The sequence below is a fragment of the Strigops habroptila genome, chromosome 1 (assembly GCF_004027225.2).
Source record: "Strigops habroptila isolate Jane chromosome 1, bStrHab1.2.pri, whole genome shotgun sequence".
NCBI classification, from domain to species: Eukaryota; Metazoa; Chordata; class Aves; order Psittaciformes; family Psittacidae; genus Strigops; species Strigops habroptila.
In genome coordinates, this window is record NC_044277.2 from 1,506,556 (window position 1) to 1,527,341 (window position 20,786).

At 52.0% G+C, this 20,786-nt stretch overlaps 1 protein-coding gene across 4 annotated transcripts in view; it reads right to left on the bottom strand.

Annotated features, from left to right (window-relative positions):
• Positions 1-16,689: 16,689 nt before the first annotated feature.
• The window catches only part of RHPN1 (rhophilin Rho GTPase binding protein 1), a 33,181-nt gene continuing 29,084 nt past the window's right edge, over positions 16,690-20,786 (bottom strand). For all 4 annotated transcript variants that reach the window (XM_030498140.2, XM_030498157.1, XM_030498150.1 and 1 more), the window contains 3 exons: positions 20,354-20,500; positions 18,992-19,150; positions 16,690-18,863 (listed from right to left, as the gene is read on the bottom strand). In XM_030498140.2, coding sequence (XP_030354000.1) covers positions 18,669-18,863; positions 18,992-19,150; positions 20,354-20,500 — 501 coding nt within the window. In that variant the 3' untranslated portion in view covers positions 16,690-18,668. The remainder of the gene's footprint in view (positions 18,864-18,991; positions 19,151-20,353; positions 20,501-20,786) is intronic.

Sequence of the window (20,786 nt, forward strand, 5' to 3'; positions counted from 1 at the left end):
AAAGGGGCTCCAGGAAATCTGGAGAGGGGCTTTGGACAAGGGCCTGGAGGGACAGGCCAAGGGGAATGGCTTTAACCTGCCAGAGGAGAGATTGAGATGAGCTCTGAGGCAGAAGCTCTTCCCTTTGAGGGTGCTGAGGCGCTGGCACAGGGTGCCCAGAGAAGCTGTGGCTGCCCCATCCCTGGCAGTGTTCAAGGCCAGGTTGGACACAGGGGCTTGGAGCAACCTGCTCTAGTGGAAGGTGTCCCTGCCCGCGGCAGGGGTTGGAGCTGGATGAGCTTTAAGGTCCCTACCATCCCAAACCATTCTATGATTCATTCCATGATCACACACATGAAGATGTGTGTGGGATCCATGTTTTTGGGGCAAGTGGAAATATCACACCTCTATGTGCCCCCATTTCCTACCCACGGCGGACAGCCCTGTGGGGTTTGTGCCTGTTCTGCTGACCTGGTTGCACTTGCAGCTGCGTGTTGGCAGGGAGAGGAGCAAGCTCACATGAGCAGGAGGTGCTCGCTCTGCTCTGGGCACAAAGGTGCATCCACTTCCCTTGGGTTTAGGCTGGAAAAACCCAGAGTGAATTCACTAAGCTCTCTAGATACCCATTGCTTCTGCATCAACCTGTATAAGCCCTCAGCTCTGGAAGGGTGAATATGCATGTGCATACACATGCATAGTTTGTCTCCCACCCTCTGTGCAATCCTAAACAGGGAAAACGTGTTGATTTTAACCCCACTAAAACCCAGTGTGGATCAGATCTGTCACTTTTTGTGCATTAGTGAAGTAGTTCAGGAATTCAGTAATAAGGGCAGGAAAACCTATGGTTTTACTGCAAGCGGTGTTTCCTCTCATCCATGGCAGTGGGTTGGAACTAGATGATCTTAAGGTCTTTTCCAACCAAATTCATGATTCAATGTTTATTTTCTTGACTTTCTCCATGCTTTCAATGAGAAAATGGAACTGCAAAGCCTCGACTTCCAGGTTTTTGATGAAGAAAATCACTTTTTAACAAGCATCCAGAGGAAACCAGTAGGTTAGTTTATAACAAACACACCTAAATAATACCTTGAAGGGGTCAGCGGGATTTGGGCTTTTAAAGAAGACTCTAGTGGAAGGTGTCCCTGTCCATGGCAGGGGGTTGGAACTGGATGAGCTTTAAGGTCCTTTCCAGTCCAAACCATTCTATGATTCTATGATCCAAACACCATTCGTAAGTAACAAACTCCATTTCCCAACTCCTCCTTCTTCAGGTGGAGGTTTATGCAGGCTCTGGGGGATATTTATCTTGGTTTTTTTCTTTCCTTTTCTCTCTTCTTTTTTTCCTTAAAAAAAATAATAATCTTTTCATTTAATATTTCTGAAGGAAACCTACAGTTAATCTGTCCAAATGCCACCAGTAAGGGCCGCTCGGTGTGCGGTAACAGCCATCTACCTTACAGCAATAATGCCACAAATGGATCCCTGAGGGGAGGTGAAAATCCTGATATACTATCAGACACGAATCCCTTTCAATGCAGATGCAACTGTTTACAACCAGTAGGATCATGGAAAAAGAAGGGATCACATAGGAAAGGGATGAGCGTGTGGCTACTCTATCAATATAGGATTGGGGTGGTGCCTGCAACCTCTCTGGCTGTGGGTTTTGGGGTTGAAGGAATATAGTGGTGGCACTCGCATGGTGATGTTGGGGAGCATCATCCAGTCACTTTCTGGCTTAAATCCATGCCAATTTCTTCATGCCACTAAAATCCTTCCTGGTTATCGCTAGGGAGCCCTGCATTAAGCAGGGACGGGCACAAGGTAAAGACCCCATGGAGAGGGTCAGATGGGGATGATGTGAGTGGGGCTGATGATGGGAAGAAAGCAGGATTCCTGGGTTCATTTCCCAGCAGGAAACCCCTGAAAAAGACCCTTTTCTGTATATGGATGCTCTGGGAAATGGGGTTCATTCCTACCCTGCCCCTTGGTTAAAGAAAGGGGTTCAGGCCACTGGCACGTGGGTGCAGTGCTGTAGGACACAGAACTGTGTCAGATGTGCTCTGCAGATGCCTTTGGTCTCTATAATCCTGACTTTTCCCCCATGGAAGCTGCTCCCAAAGCAAGGCAGCCCCATGGGGTGCAGGTATATGGGACCATTCCTGGTCATCAGCACCCTGCTGAGGTGGACCTCTCTGGTTTTACACTTTCTGCTCTGAGTCCATGCGAGACTATGCATAGAGTCTATGCAAGAGCATTTTAGGTTCTTAGGATTCGGAAGGATGAGGAAAGGGTTAAGAGGATTGAAAGCTGCTCAGGGCTCCCTGCAGTGGGGCTGGCAGCCCCTCACCGTGCTCTCAGGGTGGCGAGGAGGGCTGCGGGTTAAGGACACCCCGGGGAAGGCTGCCTCGCACGCAGCCCATTTCCAAGCCCTGCTTTATTTACCTGTTCAATATCAGAGAGCAATTCCCACCGCAGCCTTAACATTACACGCTACAAAGTGCTAACGCCGCGAAACACGGCTGCTTCTTAAAGCACCACATTCCAGAACACCTTGCACCTCACCAGCGCATGGGGCACCCCCAAAAACACCCCACGAGAGGCCCACAGGAGCATCCGCATGTGGATTTGCACACACAGCATCTTCCCATGTGTAAATAGAGTGCATTTGCATGCTTGGAGAGGGATGGCAGCCCTACTTTGCCTGCGGCATGGCATGTTGCAAGCGTGTACTGCATGTGTGCACACACATGGAGCTGCTCAGATGTTGCCTATGTGGGGGCTCCCCGTGCTTGCCCTGTGCCCATCTGGCTCTGAACCTGTCCCTAGGAGGCTATCTAGGGAGGTATGGAAATACAACCATAGAATGCTTAGGGTTGGAATGTACTTTAAGATCATCTAGTTCCAACAAATAGGAGCCCACTGCAGCAACAGAAACATGACAACACATGAAGGGGCAAGAAGATGCAGCCCAGAGCTCAACGTGTTACCATTAGTTTTGCTCATTGGGGTCTGGGTGAGCTCCATAGATAAAAGAAGCTGAGAAACCATTGCCAGGACAAGAAGATGCTCCAGGGCGGAAAGTCCATTGCCACCAGCAATGTGTTGGTGGACCCACAAGGGAGAGATAAGTCTCAAAAGACCTTGCTCAGCCCCTGGTGCTCCTGTCCTGAAGCCCTTGGACAACCCAGGAGCCCCTTGAGCCACTGGTGGATCCCTTCTGCAGTGTGACACCACTGCCCCTCTCCAGCTCACTGATTTGCACTGATTTTGGCATCCGCTGTGGCACCGGCTCATATGAAATCTCATTGCATCCCCACCATCAGCTTCAGTAGTGTCCCAAGGTAGGGAGGAGGATTATGGTTCACAAGCATCACAAGCTGTGTTCATAGAATCATCGAATCATGGAATGGTTTGGGTTGGAAAGGACCCGAAGATCATCCAGTTCCAATCCCCTGCCACGGGAAGGGACACGTCGCATTAGACAATGTCACCCAAGGCTCTGTCCAACCTGGCCTTGAACACTGCCAGGGATGGAGCATTTACCACTTCTCCAGGAAACTTGTTCCAGTGCCTCATCACCCTCACAGTAAAGAACTTCTTCCTTATATCCAACCTGAACTTCTCCTGTTTCAGTTTGAACCCATCACCCCTTGTCCTATCACTCCAGTCCCTGATGAAGGTCCCTCTCCAGCATCTCTATAGCCCCCTTCAGACACTGGAAGCTGCTCTGAGGTCTCCACGCAGCTTCTCTTCTCCAGGCTCAACAGCCCCAATGTTCTCAGCCTGGCTCCATACGGGAGGTGCTCCAGCCCCTGATCATCCTTGTGGCCTCCTCTGGACTTGCTCCAACAGCTCCATGTCCTTCTTACGTTGAGGACCCCAGCACTGCACACAGTGCTGCAAGTGGGGTCTCACCAGAGCAGAGCAGAGGGGCAGGATCCCCTCCCTGACCTGCTGCTCATGCTCTGTTGATGCAGCCCAGGACACGGTTGGTTTCTGGGCTCAAGCACACACTGAAGCCAGTTCATATTCACTTCCTCATCAACCAACACCCCCAAGTCCCTCTCTGCAGCTCCAACCCCAAACAGATGCCTCTTCCTGGGAATCAGGATGATTCCCAGGGTTTTCTGGCACAGGGGAGGCCCTGGAGTCCCCCCTGCCCACTGGTGACAGATGTGCTCATCTGCCGGCGGCTCGTGCTGCCGGTGGCTCCTCTCCTCGTGCCGGGGTGATAAATGGGTTTACCCTGCATGAAATTGCTGGCAGCAGCTCGGACGATCCATCAGCTGCTCCTTGCTCACCACTTTTCAGTCCCTCAGGTGAGCTTGGGAGCCACAGCCTATCCCCGAGGCTCAGAAGGCCTGGGGATGGGGACAGGGATAGGGGCAGGAGGAGCTGGGGTCCAGGAGAGCAGGGGCATCCTTAAGGGGTTCACCCCATGAGCTCCCAAGGGCTTGGCATGGGATTTCAGTGCTTAAAACCAGCCAGGAAGCATCTTCACATCTGTATTTTGAATTCCAGATGGTTAAATTGGAAACTCCAGGTTTATCACCCCAGTTTTGTGATGGCTCTTTTCCCCTTGGAGAGCCTGATCTGAGTTGGGGGTCAGGCCTGCCCTCCATCTCTGAGGCTGGCAAGGGGTGGGGAGACAGACTATGGGGTGGAAGAGAGGGACAGCGGGGCTTGGGGATCATGCTGGGGAGCTGCTCCCTGCCTTAAGCTTGTGCTTGGCAAACCTGGACTCCAAAGAGCTGGAGGGTTAATGCTTGTCCTTGTATTTCTGATGGAAACCCAGTTGCTGGTTCTTTTCCTGCTGAAACCTGGATGCTGGGACAAGGAAAATCCTCCCTGGGAGGATGCTGCAAGGCAGTGGGGAAGGTGGTGGGGCTCCAGCCCAAGCCTGGTTTTGTGCTGCCCTCAATGCATGGGGCAGCAGCTATGGATGTCAGTGCAGTGCGGATGTTGACCTGGATTTGAATGGGGACGGTCATTCATAGGGATGGGGAGGGTTGACAGCAGGTTAGAACCTGCAGCCACAGCTAAGAGCAATGTGAAATAAGTGAGGTCCTGCTAAACTGTGGATGCCCAGATCCCCAGCCAGCCCTTGAGGAGGTTATAAATGCCTCCACCAAGGGGCTCCACTGATTCACTTCCATCAGTTTCAGCTGAGCTGAAACCTTTTCCCATCTCTTTTCCACCTAAACATACATTCAGATGCTGCCTGAGAGGAGTGGAAGCTGTTTCTACTCCGCCTGCAGCAGCAGAAGGGAAGGAAGAGCAAGGACAGCACAAAAGGAAGATTCCAGCTCATGGACCAAGGGTTGCACAAAGTCCTGGCTGTGAGCAAAGACTCTCCTGTTCCCTATGGGTGAGGTTTAAGAGGCCAATTGAGCTTCTCTGACAGCTCACAAGGAGCATCCTGGTGCCTCATCCTGGTGAGGGGACACCCAGGGTGCTGCATCCACACCAGCATCACTCTTTGCCATCATAGTGTTGGGGCTCAATCAATAGCTGTGGACATAAAGAGCTGCAGTAGCTGCAGCATCGGTGTGGGCAGGGTAATGGATGGCAAAAGCCAGTTCACTGAGAGGGAAAAAGCGGGAAAAAAAAGAAAGGAAAAATCAATAGTCAGGATTGAGATGACATCATATCACCATTATTATATCATCAGCCCCAAGCTGTGATTTATTGCTTAGGTAATCACTCTCCTTCCTCAGCCACTGGCCTCGGCTCGATGTCTCCTGCCTCACTTACACCAGAGCTGTCAAAAAGCAGGTCCTGGGTTAAAAATGAGAGTCTCATAGAATCATAGAAGGGTTTGGATTGGAAAAGACCTTAAGATCATCCAGTTCCAACCCCCTGTCATAGGCGGGCACACCTCACACTGGACCATGTTGCCCAAGGCTCTGTCCAGCCTGGCCTTGAACACTGCCAGGGATGGAGCATTCACCACTTCTCTGGGCAACCTGTGCCAGCACCTCACCACCTTCACAGTGGTGAACTTCTTCCTTATATCCAACCAGAACTTCCCCTGTTTCACTTTGAACCCATCACCCCTTGTCCTATCACTCCAGTCCCTGATGAAGGTCTCTCTCCAGCATCCTTGTAGCCCCCTTCGGACAGTGGAAGCTGCTCTGAGGTCTCCACGCAGCTTCTCTTCTCCAGGTTGAACAGCCCCAATGTTCTCAGCCTGTCTTCATGTCTTGGGCCATTACGGGCCCTGTGACATCCTCTTGGCCTCCTTGTCCTGTGCAAGTGTCCCCAAAGGGATTTGGGGAACACAGTGCTGCTGGTTCTTCACTGTTCCAGGGTATCCTTTGGGGATGAGCCTTCCCTCAAAGGCTGCCTGAGCCTGTGCTAATCTCTTTGCTCTAATCATGTTTTCAGCATTTGCCTTTCTTTCCATGAGGAAAACAGAAAGGAAAGCCCAGTTCTGAACAGGTAGATCCTTGAGGAGGGGGATCAAAACCTTCTTTCAGATCTTCTGATGCGTTGTGTTGGAGGCCAGGTTGGACAGAGCCTTGGGCGACATGGTCTGGTGTGAGGTGTCTCTGCCCATGACAGGGAGTTGGAACTGGATGATCTTCAGGTCCTTTCCAACCCAAACCATTCTATGATTCTATGTGTTATACCTGTTCTGGTACCAGGATAGAATAGAGTTCATTGACTTTCCCAGCCTCCTTTCCCATCCCTTTCTGTTGAGTTTTGATGGGAGATAACACCAGCACATCCCAAAGCCTGTGGCCTTTCACTGTGGATATGGAAGGGAAAAGGCCACAGCGAAGATACCACCTCCAGCTACAGTTTTCTCTTCAATATAGAAATAAACACATTGGCTTCAGTTTGATTTAAATAGAAGAACAAAAATAAAGCCGGGAGGAAGTAAACACGCCCCAAAACGGGTAACTAAGAAGTTTAAGTCCCTGTAGAGACATTAGCTTAAAAGCATTACACATATATGGCAGTTTTTAATGGCTGTTCAAGCACTTTAATATGCACTTTAATATTATCTGTGTTCTCCACAAGACAGGGCCTGGGCAGGGAGGCTGATTTGGGCTCAGCAAGGATTAAATGCTTTGGTTATATCACATAAGCAGCTGAGGAAACGCCACCTCCCATCCCTCAACCTGGCGATTAGAGAAGATAAGGGGGAGCCGCAGATCCAGCCCAACCAGCTGGCCACACGTGCCTCAGTTTCCCCTCTCTGTAGAACAGACTGCTCCATGGAGGGAACAGCAGGAGAGATTTGGGGGCCCTGAGTGAAGGATGAAGCCAACTAGGTATAGGAAAAGCCGTATTTTCATGTAGGGATGAAGTGAATCTAAGCAAAGCCCCCCCCAGTCCCAAGTCCTTGCAAGCCTCCTCCTTGTTTTTCATGGAGCTCAGAGGCATCCTCCCATCCCAACCAGCCATTCCCACTATGGGGACAGGCATTGGACCCCCAACCCTCCCAATCCCACCACGTCCTGTTCATTCCTGGCTTTTGCCAGGCACTGACTCACTGGTTTCACTCACATCCCACTAGATCCCTGGTGCAGCCGCCGCTTTCCCTCTGCTGCTGAGTCTGTTGCTGTGTTAACAGTAAACACAAAACCTTGGCAAAGACGTTGGGTTTGGCAGGATTGATCCCTTGTGGAGCCCCTCGGCTTTCCTGGTTGCTGGTTCCATGGGAACAGCCTCCCCTGTTAGACCTGAGTTCATTATCCCATCCCCAAAGCTCAGCACTTTGAGGCTGCAGCGGTGCTGAGACCTCACAATCTCGCTGCATCTGACTTCCTCCCGGGCTATGCAGCATCCAGATGTGCTGGGCTCAGTATCCAGATGTGCTGGGTTTGCTATCCAGCTGTGCCAGGCTCTCCATGCCTACATAAGACTCAGCATCAGCCCACACAGAGCTTAGCACCAGACCAAACAGCATCCAGATGTGCAGGGCTCAGTATCCAGCTGTGATGGATTTACTATCTGGCTGTACCAGGCACCTCATGCCTGCGTAAGACTCAGCAGCAGCCCACACAGAGCTCAGCACCAAGCCGAGCAGCATCCAGATGTGAAGGGCTCAGTACCCAGATGTGCTGGATTCACCATCCAGCTGTGCCAAGCTTCTCATCCCTGTGTGAGACTCAGCACCAGCTCATGCAAAACTCAGCACCAGGTTGAGAAGCATCCAGATGTGAAGAGCTCAGCACCCAGCTGTGCTGGATTCACTATCCAGCTGTGCTAGGCTCCTTGTGACTCAGCACCAGATCATGCGCTGCTCAGAATCAGGCCTCACAACATCCAGATGTGCAGACCTCAGCATCCAGCTATGCCAGTCATATCCAGCTGTGCAAGGCTCCTTATCCCTGTGTATCACCAGCCTAGCACAGCTCAGCATCCAGCTGTGCAGCATCCAGCTGTGCAGAGCATCAGGGCACTGCATGGAGCTTTCAGGATTCAGCATCCAGGGGAATCCTGGCCATGGTGGGAATGGGCTTGGACATACGTTGGACATCTCCACTATGGGAGGAGTCCAGGGAGAGGCCAAGATAATTCACAGCCAGGGGATGACAGCAGGGACTTGCTCCAGGGAAAGTTAGGGAATGTTTTGGCAGAATGGAGACGTTTCATCACTGAGTTATCATCAGGCTGAGCTCTTTCCTCAGGGAATATTTTGTTAACAAGACATATCCAGTGAGCATTTCCTCATCTGAAAGAGTTACCTTCAATGCCCCATCCCTGGCAGTGTTCAAGGCCAGGTTGGACACAGGGGCTTGGAGCAACCTGCTCTAGTGGAAGGTGTCCCTGCCCGTGGCAGGGGTTGGAACTGGATGAGCTTAAGGTCCCTTCCAACCCAAACCAGTCTGTGATTCTATGATATTATGGCACAAGAGGTGCTGCACATCAATGTATTCACCAACATTGGTTGCAGCATCCGTGTGTCTCCACTTGGCACCTTGCAGCATCATCAAGGGGTTAATGAGGGATGCAGGGGAGGAAGAAGGGAACTTTGAGACTCTGCCAACTTGCTGCCTGGGTGCTGGCAGCCTGGACCGTGCTCCTCAGCTGAGCTGGTGGTAGATGCCACCACCCTGCCCTGCAACATGGCTCTGGAGGCAGCCTTCCAGTATGAAGGAGGCTACAGGGATGATGGAGAGAGACTCTTCATCAGGGACTGGAGTGATAGGACAAGGGGTGATGGGTTCAAACTGAAACAGGGGAAGTTCAGGTTGGATATAAGGAAGAAGTTCTTCCCTGTGAGAGTGGTGACACACTGGAACAGGCTGCCTGAGGAAGCTATAAGTGCTCCATCCCTGGCAGTGTTCAAGGCCAGGTTGGACACAGGGGCTTGGAGCAACCTGCTCTAGTGGAAGGTGTCCCTGCCCGTGGCAGGGGGTTGGAACTGGATGATCTTAAAGTCCTTTCTGACCCAAACCATTCCGTGATTCCATGACTCCCTGGATTCCCCCAGGGCTCGGCAGCACAAGGTTATGGACTCTGTGAGTTTGAATTAATGCGATTGACTCGGTGCGTGTTGGGAAAGGGGAGGGCCGGGGACGGGAAATTGTCCCTTGGAGGGACAGAGCCTGACAACCTTGTCACCCCCAATTAGCGGGTAATTACCTCAGTGACGTACGTCTTTATTAATCCAATTAATAGAGCGGGTGGCGCGACCTCGGCGGATCTGCTGACTCAGGGTGATGCTCGCCAGGAGGGGACGAGGGAAGGAGCCAGTTCCTCCTCTTCTCACCCCTCTTCTTCATCATTGGAGCCGCTGTTTGTGAGCCCACACACTCTGAGCACACAGGGATGTGTCCCAGCCTGGTCCCAACTGGCTCCTCTTTCTGGGTGTCCTCACGACAAGAGAGACATTGAGGGGCTGGAGCGGGGCCAGAGAAGGGCACCGGAGCTGGTGCAGGGCCTGGAGCACAAGTGTGATGAGGAACGACTGAGGGACCTGGGGGGGCTTAGTCTGGAGAAGAGAAGGCTCAGGGGGGACCTTCTCGCTCTCTGCAACTGCCTGACAGGAGGATGGAGCCAGGAGGGGGCTGGTCTCTGCTCCCAAGGAACAAGGGATGGGACAAGAGGAAACGGCCTCAAGCTGCACCAGGGCAGGTTTAGATGGAGCTGAGGAACAATTCCTTCCCCAGAGGGTGCTCAGGCATTGGAACAGGCTGCCCAGGGCAGGGCTGGAGTCACTGTCCCTGCAAGTGTTCACACCCCGTGTAGATGAGACCCTCAGTGCCATGGGTTAGTGGTGGCCTTGGCAGCGCTGGGGAATGGTTGGACTTGATGATCTTAAAGGTCTTTTCCAACCCAGTTGATCCTATGATTCCTCCTTTCCCTATCTGCCATGCATCCGCCTTCTTACCTGTTTGTCCCATTATCCACCCATCTTCCAACAGACACATCTCAGGGGAGAAATAACCCGATCTCAGGGTGTCTATCCCCAAATAGTGTTCATCCAGGAGGTGAGGATGTGTCCCAGTCTGGATAGTTGGGCTTATCCCTGGTGACTTCTTTAAAGGTCTCAGTGCACAAAGCTTCCCTGGCTGGAGAAAAGCTCAGTGCTGGGTGACAGAATAGATGGAGAAAGAGATGGATGGGCAGAGAGATCAATGGAAGGATAGAGGTGGCCAGATATATGGATAGATAGACTGATAGGTGGAGAGATGGATAGGTGGATGGGTAGATAGGTGGACTGGTAGATAGATGAATGGATAGATGGATGGAGAGACAGATGGATAGGTTGACTGATGGATAGGTAGATGGATGGATAGATAGATGGATAAATAGGTAGATAGGTGGCTAGATAGAATGATAGAGGTGGAATGAATAGATGGATGGATAAATGGGTGAATGGATATTGATGGGGCAAAAGGAAATAGATTGATGATACCAATGTGCATGTGCATGTATATGTATGGGACCAGGTGTCTATGAGGACCTATGGGAATAGACTGACAGGTCACTGAGGGGCCACATGCAGGTCGGATAGATGGGAAGACAACCCAAGCCATACTTCCAATGAAGCCACCATGGAGCATGGGCAACCCAGTATGGATGGGGATGCTGTGGGCACATGCTGATGGGCTTTGTGGGCTGCTTGCCCTCATTGATGGCAAAAGAGACACCCTTGCAAAGCCAGAGGGATGCATCACAAGTGTGGGTGCCCCCTGTCATGCAAGGGACAGCCCCAATGGAGGGAACACTGAAAGTCCCACTGGCTGGGGTGGGATTTGCTGCTGGGCACTGCAGGGCAGGAATGGGGGAAGGCGAAGCGAGCTCTTCCCCTTTCATAGCTCTCCTGTGGAGCGACCTCTCCTCTTGCCTTTCCCCACAGATGGAGCCTCAATTAAATTCGGAAATACATTTTTTAATAGGACTTTCACCTCAGCTCCCTCCCGGGCTATTAAAGCCATTATGGCAGAGTTAAGTAAAGAACTAGCGGCCAGGCAATAAGCTTGAGAGCCTCTGTTGCTGTCATCAGATGTTTATGGCCCAGGCAATGTTTGCTTTATTAAAGATTCAGGAGCCATTTCCGAACGGCTCAGTTCTGGCCTTCCCATTAAAGGCTGGGCCCTGCTGAAGGAGGCTCCTCGTGACTGCGGGGGGAATGGGGAGGGTTGCTCCAAAGACAAGGAAAAGGTGGGATGGGTTTGTTGGGAGAGCCTTGGGGCATGGGAGGAAGGAAAAGGGGAAGAGGCAGAGCACCACAGCACTGATTTGCTTTGCATTGTTACCCATGGGTGACGCTGAGGCCCCTCCATATGCTCCAGGGTTTATTTGCCCTTGGTCCTCAGGAGCAGGACCCACAGATCCCATAGGGTCACGCAGGCTGCTGGCTTGGCTCCATGCAAAGGCACATCCAGCCATGCAGAGTGAGGTGACACATGCTCCAAGCTATGAGGGATCCCCATGGAGCATCAGGACCTTGGAAGCACCCTTTGCCCACAGCATGATCCCCATTACCCCATCCCCATGACCCTCTTGCCCTATGGCATGTCTACCTTGCTCCATAGCACGACCTTCTTGCTCCATAGTTCAATCCCCTTGACCCATAGCATGGCCCTCTTGCTCCATACCATGACCCCATTGTGCTGTAGCATGATGTCCTTGACCAATAGCATGACCCTCTTGCTCCATACCATGACACACTTGCCTCCTAGCATGATTCTCTTGCTCCACAGCATGACCCTCCTTCATCACATCATGATGTGATCCATCACACATCACGATGTGATCCATCACACATCACCTCCTTGCCGTGTACCATGTCCACCTTGCTCCATAACATGACCTTCCTTCAGCACACCATGATCTCCTTGCCCCACAGCGTGGCCTTCTTGCCCTCAAATTGCTTGGTGTAGACCCAGACTGTTCTCCCAGTGCGTTTGGGGTGGTTTAACCCCATCCCAGCCAAAACCAGGACAGCATCCCGGTTCATCCTGCAGCCCATGAAAGCCCCATATCTCCAGAGCTATTAGCTTGGAAAAGGTGACCCAGAACCCCTCAGGACAAGTTCTGGGGATGAATCCAGTAGAGCATCAGCATCCTCCCCATCCTCTTACGGACTACAGAGCACAGACCCTTCCAAAACACTCATATCCCACACAAAACTGGGCACAAAGGACCAAAGGAGGTCCCTTCTTCATCCCTACCCCATTGCCAGACCACATCCACTTAGATCTGACCTGCTCCCACACTTGCTCCAGTGCAAGGTGGTCAAGCACTCCCCAGGGACCACATAGAGATGGGGGGGGTATCCTCAGCCACTGCTTTTGTCCTTGGTAGGAAGCAGATGAGGGCGACAGGACCTGGGGACAGGCAGAGGCTTGGTAGGACACAACTTGGCCTCTCTCCTCTCCCAGCAGCACTTTGCTCACTGGGCAGATGCAAGAAGACTTGATGCTGGGCAGGATGAAGGCAGTTTCCAGAGCAGGAGCTGACTTGGGTGTGAGGATGTAGATCAGTTTGTGGAGAGCCATGTGCATGGAGCTACATGGATGGGGGTATGTGACAATGTGGGGCTCAAGCACCATTCTAACCTGTGTCCGGTTGGGCTGTGGGGAGCAGGATTCCAGAGGAAGCCCTGGAGATGCTGCGAGGGCTGGAGCAGCTCTGCTCTGGAGCCAGGCTGAGAGAGCTGGGCTGGGGCAGCCTGGAGAAGAGAAGGCTCCTGAAGGGGAGACCTTAGAGCAGCTCCAGTGCCTAAAGGGGCTGCAGGAAACCTGGAGAGGGGCTTTGGAAAAGGGCCTGTAGGGACAGGACAAGGGGAATGGCTTTAACCTGCCAGAGGGGAGATTGAGATGAGCTCTGAGGCAGAAGTTGTTCCCTGTGAGGGTGCTGAGGCGCTGGCACAGGGTGCCCAGAGAAGCTGTGGCTGCCCCATCCCTGGCAGTGTTCAAGGCCAGGTTGGACACAGGGGCTTGGAGCAACCTGCTCTAGTGAAAAGTGTCCCTGGATTGGAGCTGGATGAGCTTTAAGGTCCCTTCCATCCCAAACCATTCCATGAGTCTATCATTCTATGCTTCTCTGATTCAGCATGTACCGACTCTGCCCTCTAGTGCCACGCTTCAGCTCCCATCACCAGCTCCCGAACCTGCTGATCTCTTCCCTATAGCCCCCATTGCCTTGACCCACAGGGCTCTGCTGCCCTGGTAGCTTCACATCCCTCCAGCACAGCCCCTCTCTTGTGGCTTCATGGCTGCTGAGCCTCCCAGTGCTGTTTGCTGCCACCCAAGGCCATGCAGGACGGCTTTACACCTCCAAGCTGCTGGGAAGTCTCAGACAGCACCTTAGCAAAGGTTTTAGGATCAGCCCAAGGGAGCAAGTCCCCCATTGCAACCCCAATGGAGCCAAGGAGCAGCTTGTAGGAGCAGGATGGGTGCTCCCAGTAGAATTTCACCCTTTTCTTTAGAGGATGGATGGAGCTTGCTCTGAGCTCAGGGTGCTCTACCCCAGAAGATGCTGCTCTGACGTTCTGGCTTATTTCTTGCTCACTTCCCCCATAAGGATTTTGCAGGATGGATCCGAGGGCTGGAGCAGCTCTGCTCTGGAGCCAGGCTGAGAGAGCTGGGCTGGGGCAGCCTGGAGAAGAGAAGGCTCCTGAAGGGGAGACCTTAGAGCAGCTCCAGGGCCTAAAGGGGCTCCAGGAAACCTGGAGAGGGGCTTTGGACAAGGGCCTGTAGGGACAGGCCAAGGGGAATGGCTTTAACCTGCCAGAGGGGAGATTGAGATGAGCTCTGAGGCAGAAGCTCTTCCCTGTGAGGGTGCTGAGGCGCTGGCACAGGGTGCCCAGAGAAGCTGTGGCTGCCCCATCCCTGGCAGTGTTCAAGGCCAGGTTGGACACAGGGGCTTGGAGCAACCTGCTCTAGTGGAAGGTGTCCCTGGATTGGAGCTGGATGAGCTTTAAGTTCCCTTCCAACCCAAACCATTGAATCATTGGTTTAAACCCACTTTTTATGCCAGGCTTTGCCATGCACTGGTCTCCAAAGCACCCCAGGGACACCCCTACTCACCCTTGGGTGAAAGCTGGGGTCGAGGGGTGCTCTGGATAGATGTGGGGTGCTTGTGCTGCGAGGAGTGCATTGGACAAGGTGCTGCTGCCCTCCAGTGGGCTCAGGCTGGAAAAGAGGGTGGCAATGGGCACCCCACTCCACACTGAGCACATGGGTGCTTCAGAGGGTCAAGGTGGGCCATAGGGCTGAGGAGGACACATTCCATGGGATGGAGTGAGCACTGGGGAAGGGACCAAGCAGGAACAGCATCGCTCCCCTTCCTGGGAGCTGGACCAAACCTGCTCTGTCCCATCAAAGGATGATCCCAGTGATGTGCTCCTGGCCCAGGGCGGTTTGAAAGCAGCACCAGGAGGTGCTGAAGGGCCTGGATCCCACTAACCAATTCCACCCAGTAGCTGCTTCCCTTCTGTTGTCCCCAGGGCCAGGCAGGAGCATTAATTCACAGTCAGTGAGAGCTCCAGAAGAACCATTATGGGTTATGGGGCCAACGAGCCGTGAAGCAAGAGGCAGGCGCGGGGCCATCACGCTGACACCACAGGTCCCTTCTCCTCTGTTATTAAGAGAGACGTTGTGCACTTAATGGAGGGGAAAATCAAAACACCTTCCCACCAGGCTGATATATGGGCCGGGAAACAGCATTGAGAGGAGGAAAAATCAACCTCAAAGGCAAGAAACTCACCTCAATCCTTGTGGGTTTGCTGGGCTCTTTCTGATGGGGTTTCTAGGGTGGTGGGAACCAATGTTGTCTGTCTCAAAAACCTTAGAAATCAACAAGGGATAACAAAGAAAACCCCAAACCCTCTTTGCATCTCCTGTCTGGTCATAGGGTGGCCTTAAAAGCTGCTTTAACTGGTCATAGGATGCTCCTAAAAGCTGCTTTAACTGCTCCCAGCCCAGGATGCCCAGACCAAGAAGCATTGCACATGGCCTGAGGCCCTCTCTACAGGGCCAGAGGTTGGAGACACCTCAAGTTCTTGATTAAAGCTCTTTTGCAATGGCTCTTGTGCTTTCTACCCATGTTGGCCCCAACCACCAGGATCCTAGAGGACCCCTTCACCTCCTGGTCAAGATGGAGAAGACAAGCATGGAATGATGCAGCTCCATGGCCTCTCAGCATAGAGGGGAAGGAGACATCAGGCTCTTGTTGATGGAGCACAGATCTCATCCGAAAGACGTCACCAGAGGAGGAGGAGATCCCGGCGACGGAGTCACGAGTTTCCCACAGCCACTGAACGTAGGTGGGGAAAGGCTGTTCTGCAGCAGAACGACTCACTGTGGGTGGCTTTGAGGTTGCTGCTGGGTACAGGAGGTCTGGTGGAAGGGAAAACACCTTCAATTACAAGATGATGTGATGAAAGAGTTAGATAATGCTTTAATTCCGGCTTGGCAGGCAGGAGAAAGAGGCTCCCACCACCCTTTTGTATATTAACCCAATGCTGAAAGCACTCACCCTGGTTCAATCTCATCTAAGGAGGTTTAAATCCACCTCTGTGGCTCCAAAAAGGAGTTGCTCTGTCCTTTCATCTCCCATGGGGTGCATGTTCCCAGAGCCAGGGACTTGTCTGGCTGCCAGGACCCATGGTGTTGGTCATCCTCCCAGGATGGTGGAGAATTGGGGTCCATTGAAACTCTGACCCCCAAGGGAAAAGATTGGGGGTCCCACGTCAAGACATTGCTGTTTGCCAGCTACTCGTGAGCTCCTCCAGCACTGGTGATGCCTTTGATCCCGTTGATGTGCTCTTCCAAAACCAAGGAGTTTGGAAACCCTTTTTGGAAATCCAAAACTAACAGGAACTCCCAAACACGTCGTGTTTGCTTCACACAACCCTGCTGTGTGAAGCAAACATGACTTTCTTGAACAGTTCCCTTCCTTTTTTCCCCAGGAGAAAAGCCCCCAATGGATCCAGCCCCCTCACTTCCCACATTACTTCCATGAAATAACTCATGGGACAAAGCCACCAGCTCTCGTTACACCATGCTGGAGATGGAGATGATGTCTCACTAAGGGTTAATCTCGATGCTTAGGACCTTGGTTTGCTTTGGATCAGGCCATATGAGATCTAAACGATCTCTCCAACCCTTCACAGCTCCAGATTTAAGTGACCCAAATGAAAATGGGTGAAAAAGCGACCCAAATCTGATCCATTTGGAAGCCCAACCTTGATCCCCACCGTGGCTGTGGCGATTCACAACAGAGATGCACACTACCAAGTGTTTTGGAATCAGTGCTTTTTAATCCAGAAAAGGTGAGAGTCCACGTACAAAACCAACCAAAACAAAACCACTGGTGTTAGGGCAACCATCCAACTCACACAACACACAACCCCTCCCCGCTGATGCCAACGGAGGAGCCGGGTGATGCGGGCGGAAACGCGACGCGCAGGCTTCTAAATAAATACATCCCCAGCTCCAAGATGTCTCTGTTGGCAACACATTTAGAATCAGGGGGGAAGATGCTGCTGGGATGCTTTAATGGGAAGGTGGCCTTTCCTGTGAACCCACCGCCTTCCTTAGCACTCAAGCAGCTGGGAAGATGACGCAGGAAATCTGACTGCACCAGATGGTGGCAGCCGGATCTCTAATCCGGTTTGATGATGTCTCGGTCTATAGAAAGGCTTCTTGGTAGCTAATACAGAGCTAGAAGCCCTGTGGAAGAAGTTCTTTACTGGGAGGGTGCTGAGGCACTGGAAAAGGTTGCCCAAAGATGTGGTAAATGCTCCAGCCCTGGCAGTGTTCAAGGCCAGGTTGGACACAGGGGCTTGGAGCAACCTGCTCTAGTGCGAGGCATCCCTGCGCAAGGCAGGGGGTTGGAACTGGATGATCTTACGGTCCTTTCCAACCCAAACCATCCTATGATTCTACGATTTAGTTCTCCCTAACTAAAACCAGGGCTGAAAGCTCAGCATTTGGGCCTCGAGCCACCAAGAAGTCATGATACAACCCCAGGGGGATGCTCTCGTGACGACATCCCGCGCGCGTTCACTTCCTTTAAAACTCAACGTGTCACCACTTAAAAAGTACAAAAATACAATTGCATCTCTGAAGGGTATTTTATACCTACCAAGATCATCCAAGCACTGAAGAGCAGACAGCTCTTTAGCTTTCAGAAAAATAATGCACGAGGCAGAAATGGGATGGAGAAAATGGTGCCAATATATCTAAGAGCGTATTCGGAGTCTCCCAGCGTTTCCAGTACAATTACCAAGATGCATGTATCCATCAGCCCAGCTCCGGTACGAATGCTGACAGCACAGTGTTAGGGTATTAGCAACGTGTGCAAGATCCAATACTAGCACAAATTTAGTAGTTTAATAATCTGGAGGAGCTATCTTCCTGGAATTTTAATCTCCAAGCAGAAAAAAAGAACTCGAGCAAGGCTCTTAGCTATTAATCTACTCACATATTTAGGGCAATCCACGTCTACTGATTAAAAGAAGCGAGACAAAACGCACGTTAAGTCTTTCCCTTTTCTTCCAAAGAAGCAGCTGGGCTGCATTTGCTGGGCCAACCTGGCTGGTTATTAACGAAATACAAACACAAAGCACTAAAAATATGGTTAAACCCATCCTAACTTCAATCCATTTCACTGGGACATCCCCTAAGTGGTACCACGGCAGAGATGAGCAACCCGGTGCTGCCTGTGCTGGAGGCCACAGTGGGATCGCCACAAGTCCCACACTGTCCTCTCTCCTGAGAAAGGGGAGTTGAAGGTGGAGCTGGTCAATGATTCAGCTCTGCAAGCAGCTCTTGGTGAGCAGTGGTGCCACCTTCTACCTTGCAGAGAAAGCCTAGGAGATGCTAAAGAAGGTTACAGCTTTTGCCTTAATGGCTGGGGCTTGGTTTGGCTGCTCCTTGCGCTGAGCTGAAGACACAAACCAGTCCCTGCTTTATGTTGAAGCACAGCTCCCTCTAGAGACCCCTAAGAGCAAAATAAAAGCTAAAAATTCAGGATAAATCAGTGTTTCCCCATATTGTTTAGGCTGAGGATGGTTTAACACAGGAGCTGGGAGATGGAGGAGTTGGTGCTATGCATCACTCGCCTCTTTGGAGAGGATCCGACCAGCGGCACATCCCTGGGCCAGGGGGGTTTCCTTGCAGCACCAACACAGCCTGGAGGCCACCAGTGCTTGCAAGGGTTCATGGGCAGCCAGGCCTGGAGCTGGTGGGACACAAACTAACCCTGTAGCTGCTTCAGTACATGACCTCGTTGTCTCCCACCGTGGTGAAGGGGATGCCGTAGGTGCTCTTCTTGCTCCGCTTGCTCTTCTTGCTCCACACCAGCAGCGTGCTGGCGCTCTTGCTGTTCATCAGGCTCTTCCGGCTGTTCTCCTTGTTGCTCTTCAGCACCCCACTGCCCGAGGACATCGCTGCTGCCTTCTTGTCTGCCTGTTTGGGAAGAGGGGTGTGAAGAGGGCAGCACATAAGCTGTGGCCATGATGCCTGGCTTTAGCCCTGCACCTCCAGCAAGAAACCTCTTGTGCGGTTTCCCACCTAAGGCTTGGGATGTGACTTACAGCTTTCGGTCCCTCCGAGCCCTGCAGGGTTATCACACCAATCTCCACTCCCTCCTCCCCAGTGCTCTTCAGCAGCTGCACCACCTCGGCGTGCTTGGACCACTTGCAATCCTTGCCATTCACTGAGATGATGTAGTCTCCCTCCTTCAGCCCAGCTTCCTGCAGGGAAAAGAGAGAAGATGCCCATGTTTGAGCTCATGGATGTCACTGCATGAGGTATGCTCGGTGTCCATCCCATTCTGGGTGTCCCAACCTGCAGAGACCCACAGGGAGGGCTGGGGTCCACCTTCCACCTACAGCATGAGAGGGATGATGCCTTCATCATCCTAAAGCTTTTACATCTGCTCTGCAGCATGTGGGATGCTCTAGAGACTAAGCACCTCTTTTGCTGCTGCTGGAGATGACCACACTCGACATGAAGCCTTGAAAAAAAAGCATCCAGCTCTGACTCTCATAAAGGTTAAATGCTGCAAGTCTACAGAAAAATAGTACATATATATAGATATATGCATAAAAAATAATGCCTGCAAGCCTTGATCCTTGAGAAAACAGCAGCCTCAGTGAGGTTCTGCACACCCTTCATCCATCAAGACATCAACAAGGCTCTTGATGTGGCAGCTCAGGGCTGTGGGGACAGCATCAGAGCTAGGAGCAACTCAGCCAGCACATGTCAGGCCAGCTGCAGAGGAGGTTTAGAAGCTTGTCCACACAGGAACAACCAGATTTTGGTGTCTATTTTGAGTCCAATTCCACCCCAGCTGAGTGCAATAAAGCCCAGGAGACAAGATATGGACCACATATGGTCTTTTGAGTCTCCCAAAAAGGGAAATCCTGCTGCTAAAAGCATGTTGTTACATGAGGTGCTGGGCTCTGGATGGCAGGGTTGACGCTGAACAGTGCTGAGGGAACAGGGAGACCTTTTGCACATCCCACCAGAAAGCTTCTTGCTGGAACACAAAGTGGCCCCTGCTACATCAGAAAGCCCAGAAATGAGTTTTCACTGTGATTAACTCGTGTTTCAGACTTGCCATCTTGTTCCATCCACTGTCACGTCCCAAAATGGGGGAGAAGGGAGCTGGGTGCTTGCCAAAGAGAAGCTGCCAGCAGTTACAAACTGAGCTAATCTCCGTGGTTTTTTTCCTTTAGCTGTCTCCTAAGGAATTAAAAACAACTCAATTCTTTCCTGACACCCACCTGCGAGCCCCAGGCTGAGATCTGACAGGGATGAATCTTCACCTCAGCACACCAATGCGGTTACCAACTGAGTGCTAAGACCTAAAACCACCCCAGTACCCCTCAAGGCAACCCCGACATCTCACTTCCAGCATCCCCATGGGGACAAGAAGATCTGGGGGTACTCACAGAAGCACAGCCCCCTGGGATGACCCCAGCAATGAGGACAGGGGAGTCTCCTCGGAGTGTGAATCCAAACCCATTCTCTCCTCTCATCAGGTGGACTCTCCGCACCGGGTACCACTTGTTTTTGGCTGAGAAAACCGAAAGGGGCCCCTGGGATAAGGTGGAAAGATGGAAAAAGAACATTTTGGTGCAAGAACAACACCCTGGGGACGTGCAACCTTGCCAAACACCCACTGATGGGGAGGAGGCAGAGCAAGAAAGCACATCTTTTGCTTTTCTTTAGGGATGTGGTTTGGAGCCTGACCGGTGTTCTACCTTTCCTGCATGCCCAAAAAGGTGGATTTATGCACTATAAAGCTAGAGGTGCTTAAAAGCCTGTGTCAGATGTTGGCTTTATGAGCAGCAGCAGCAGCCTTGTGTGTGTTGGGAAGGATCT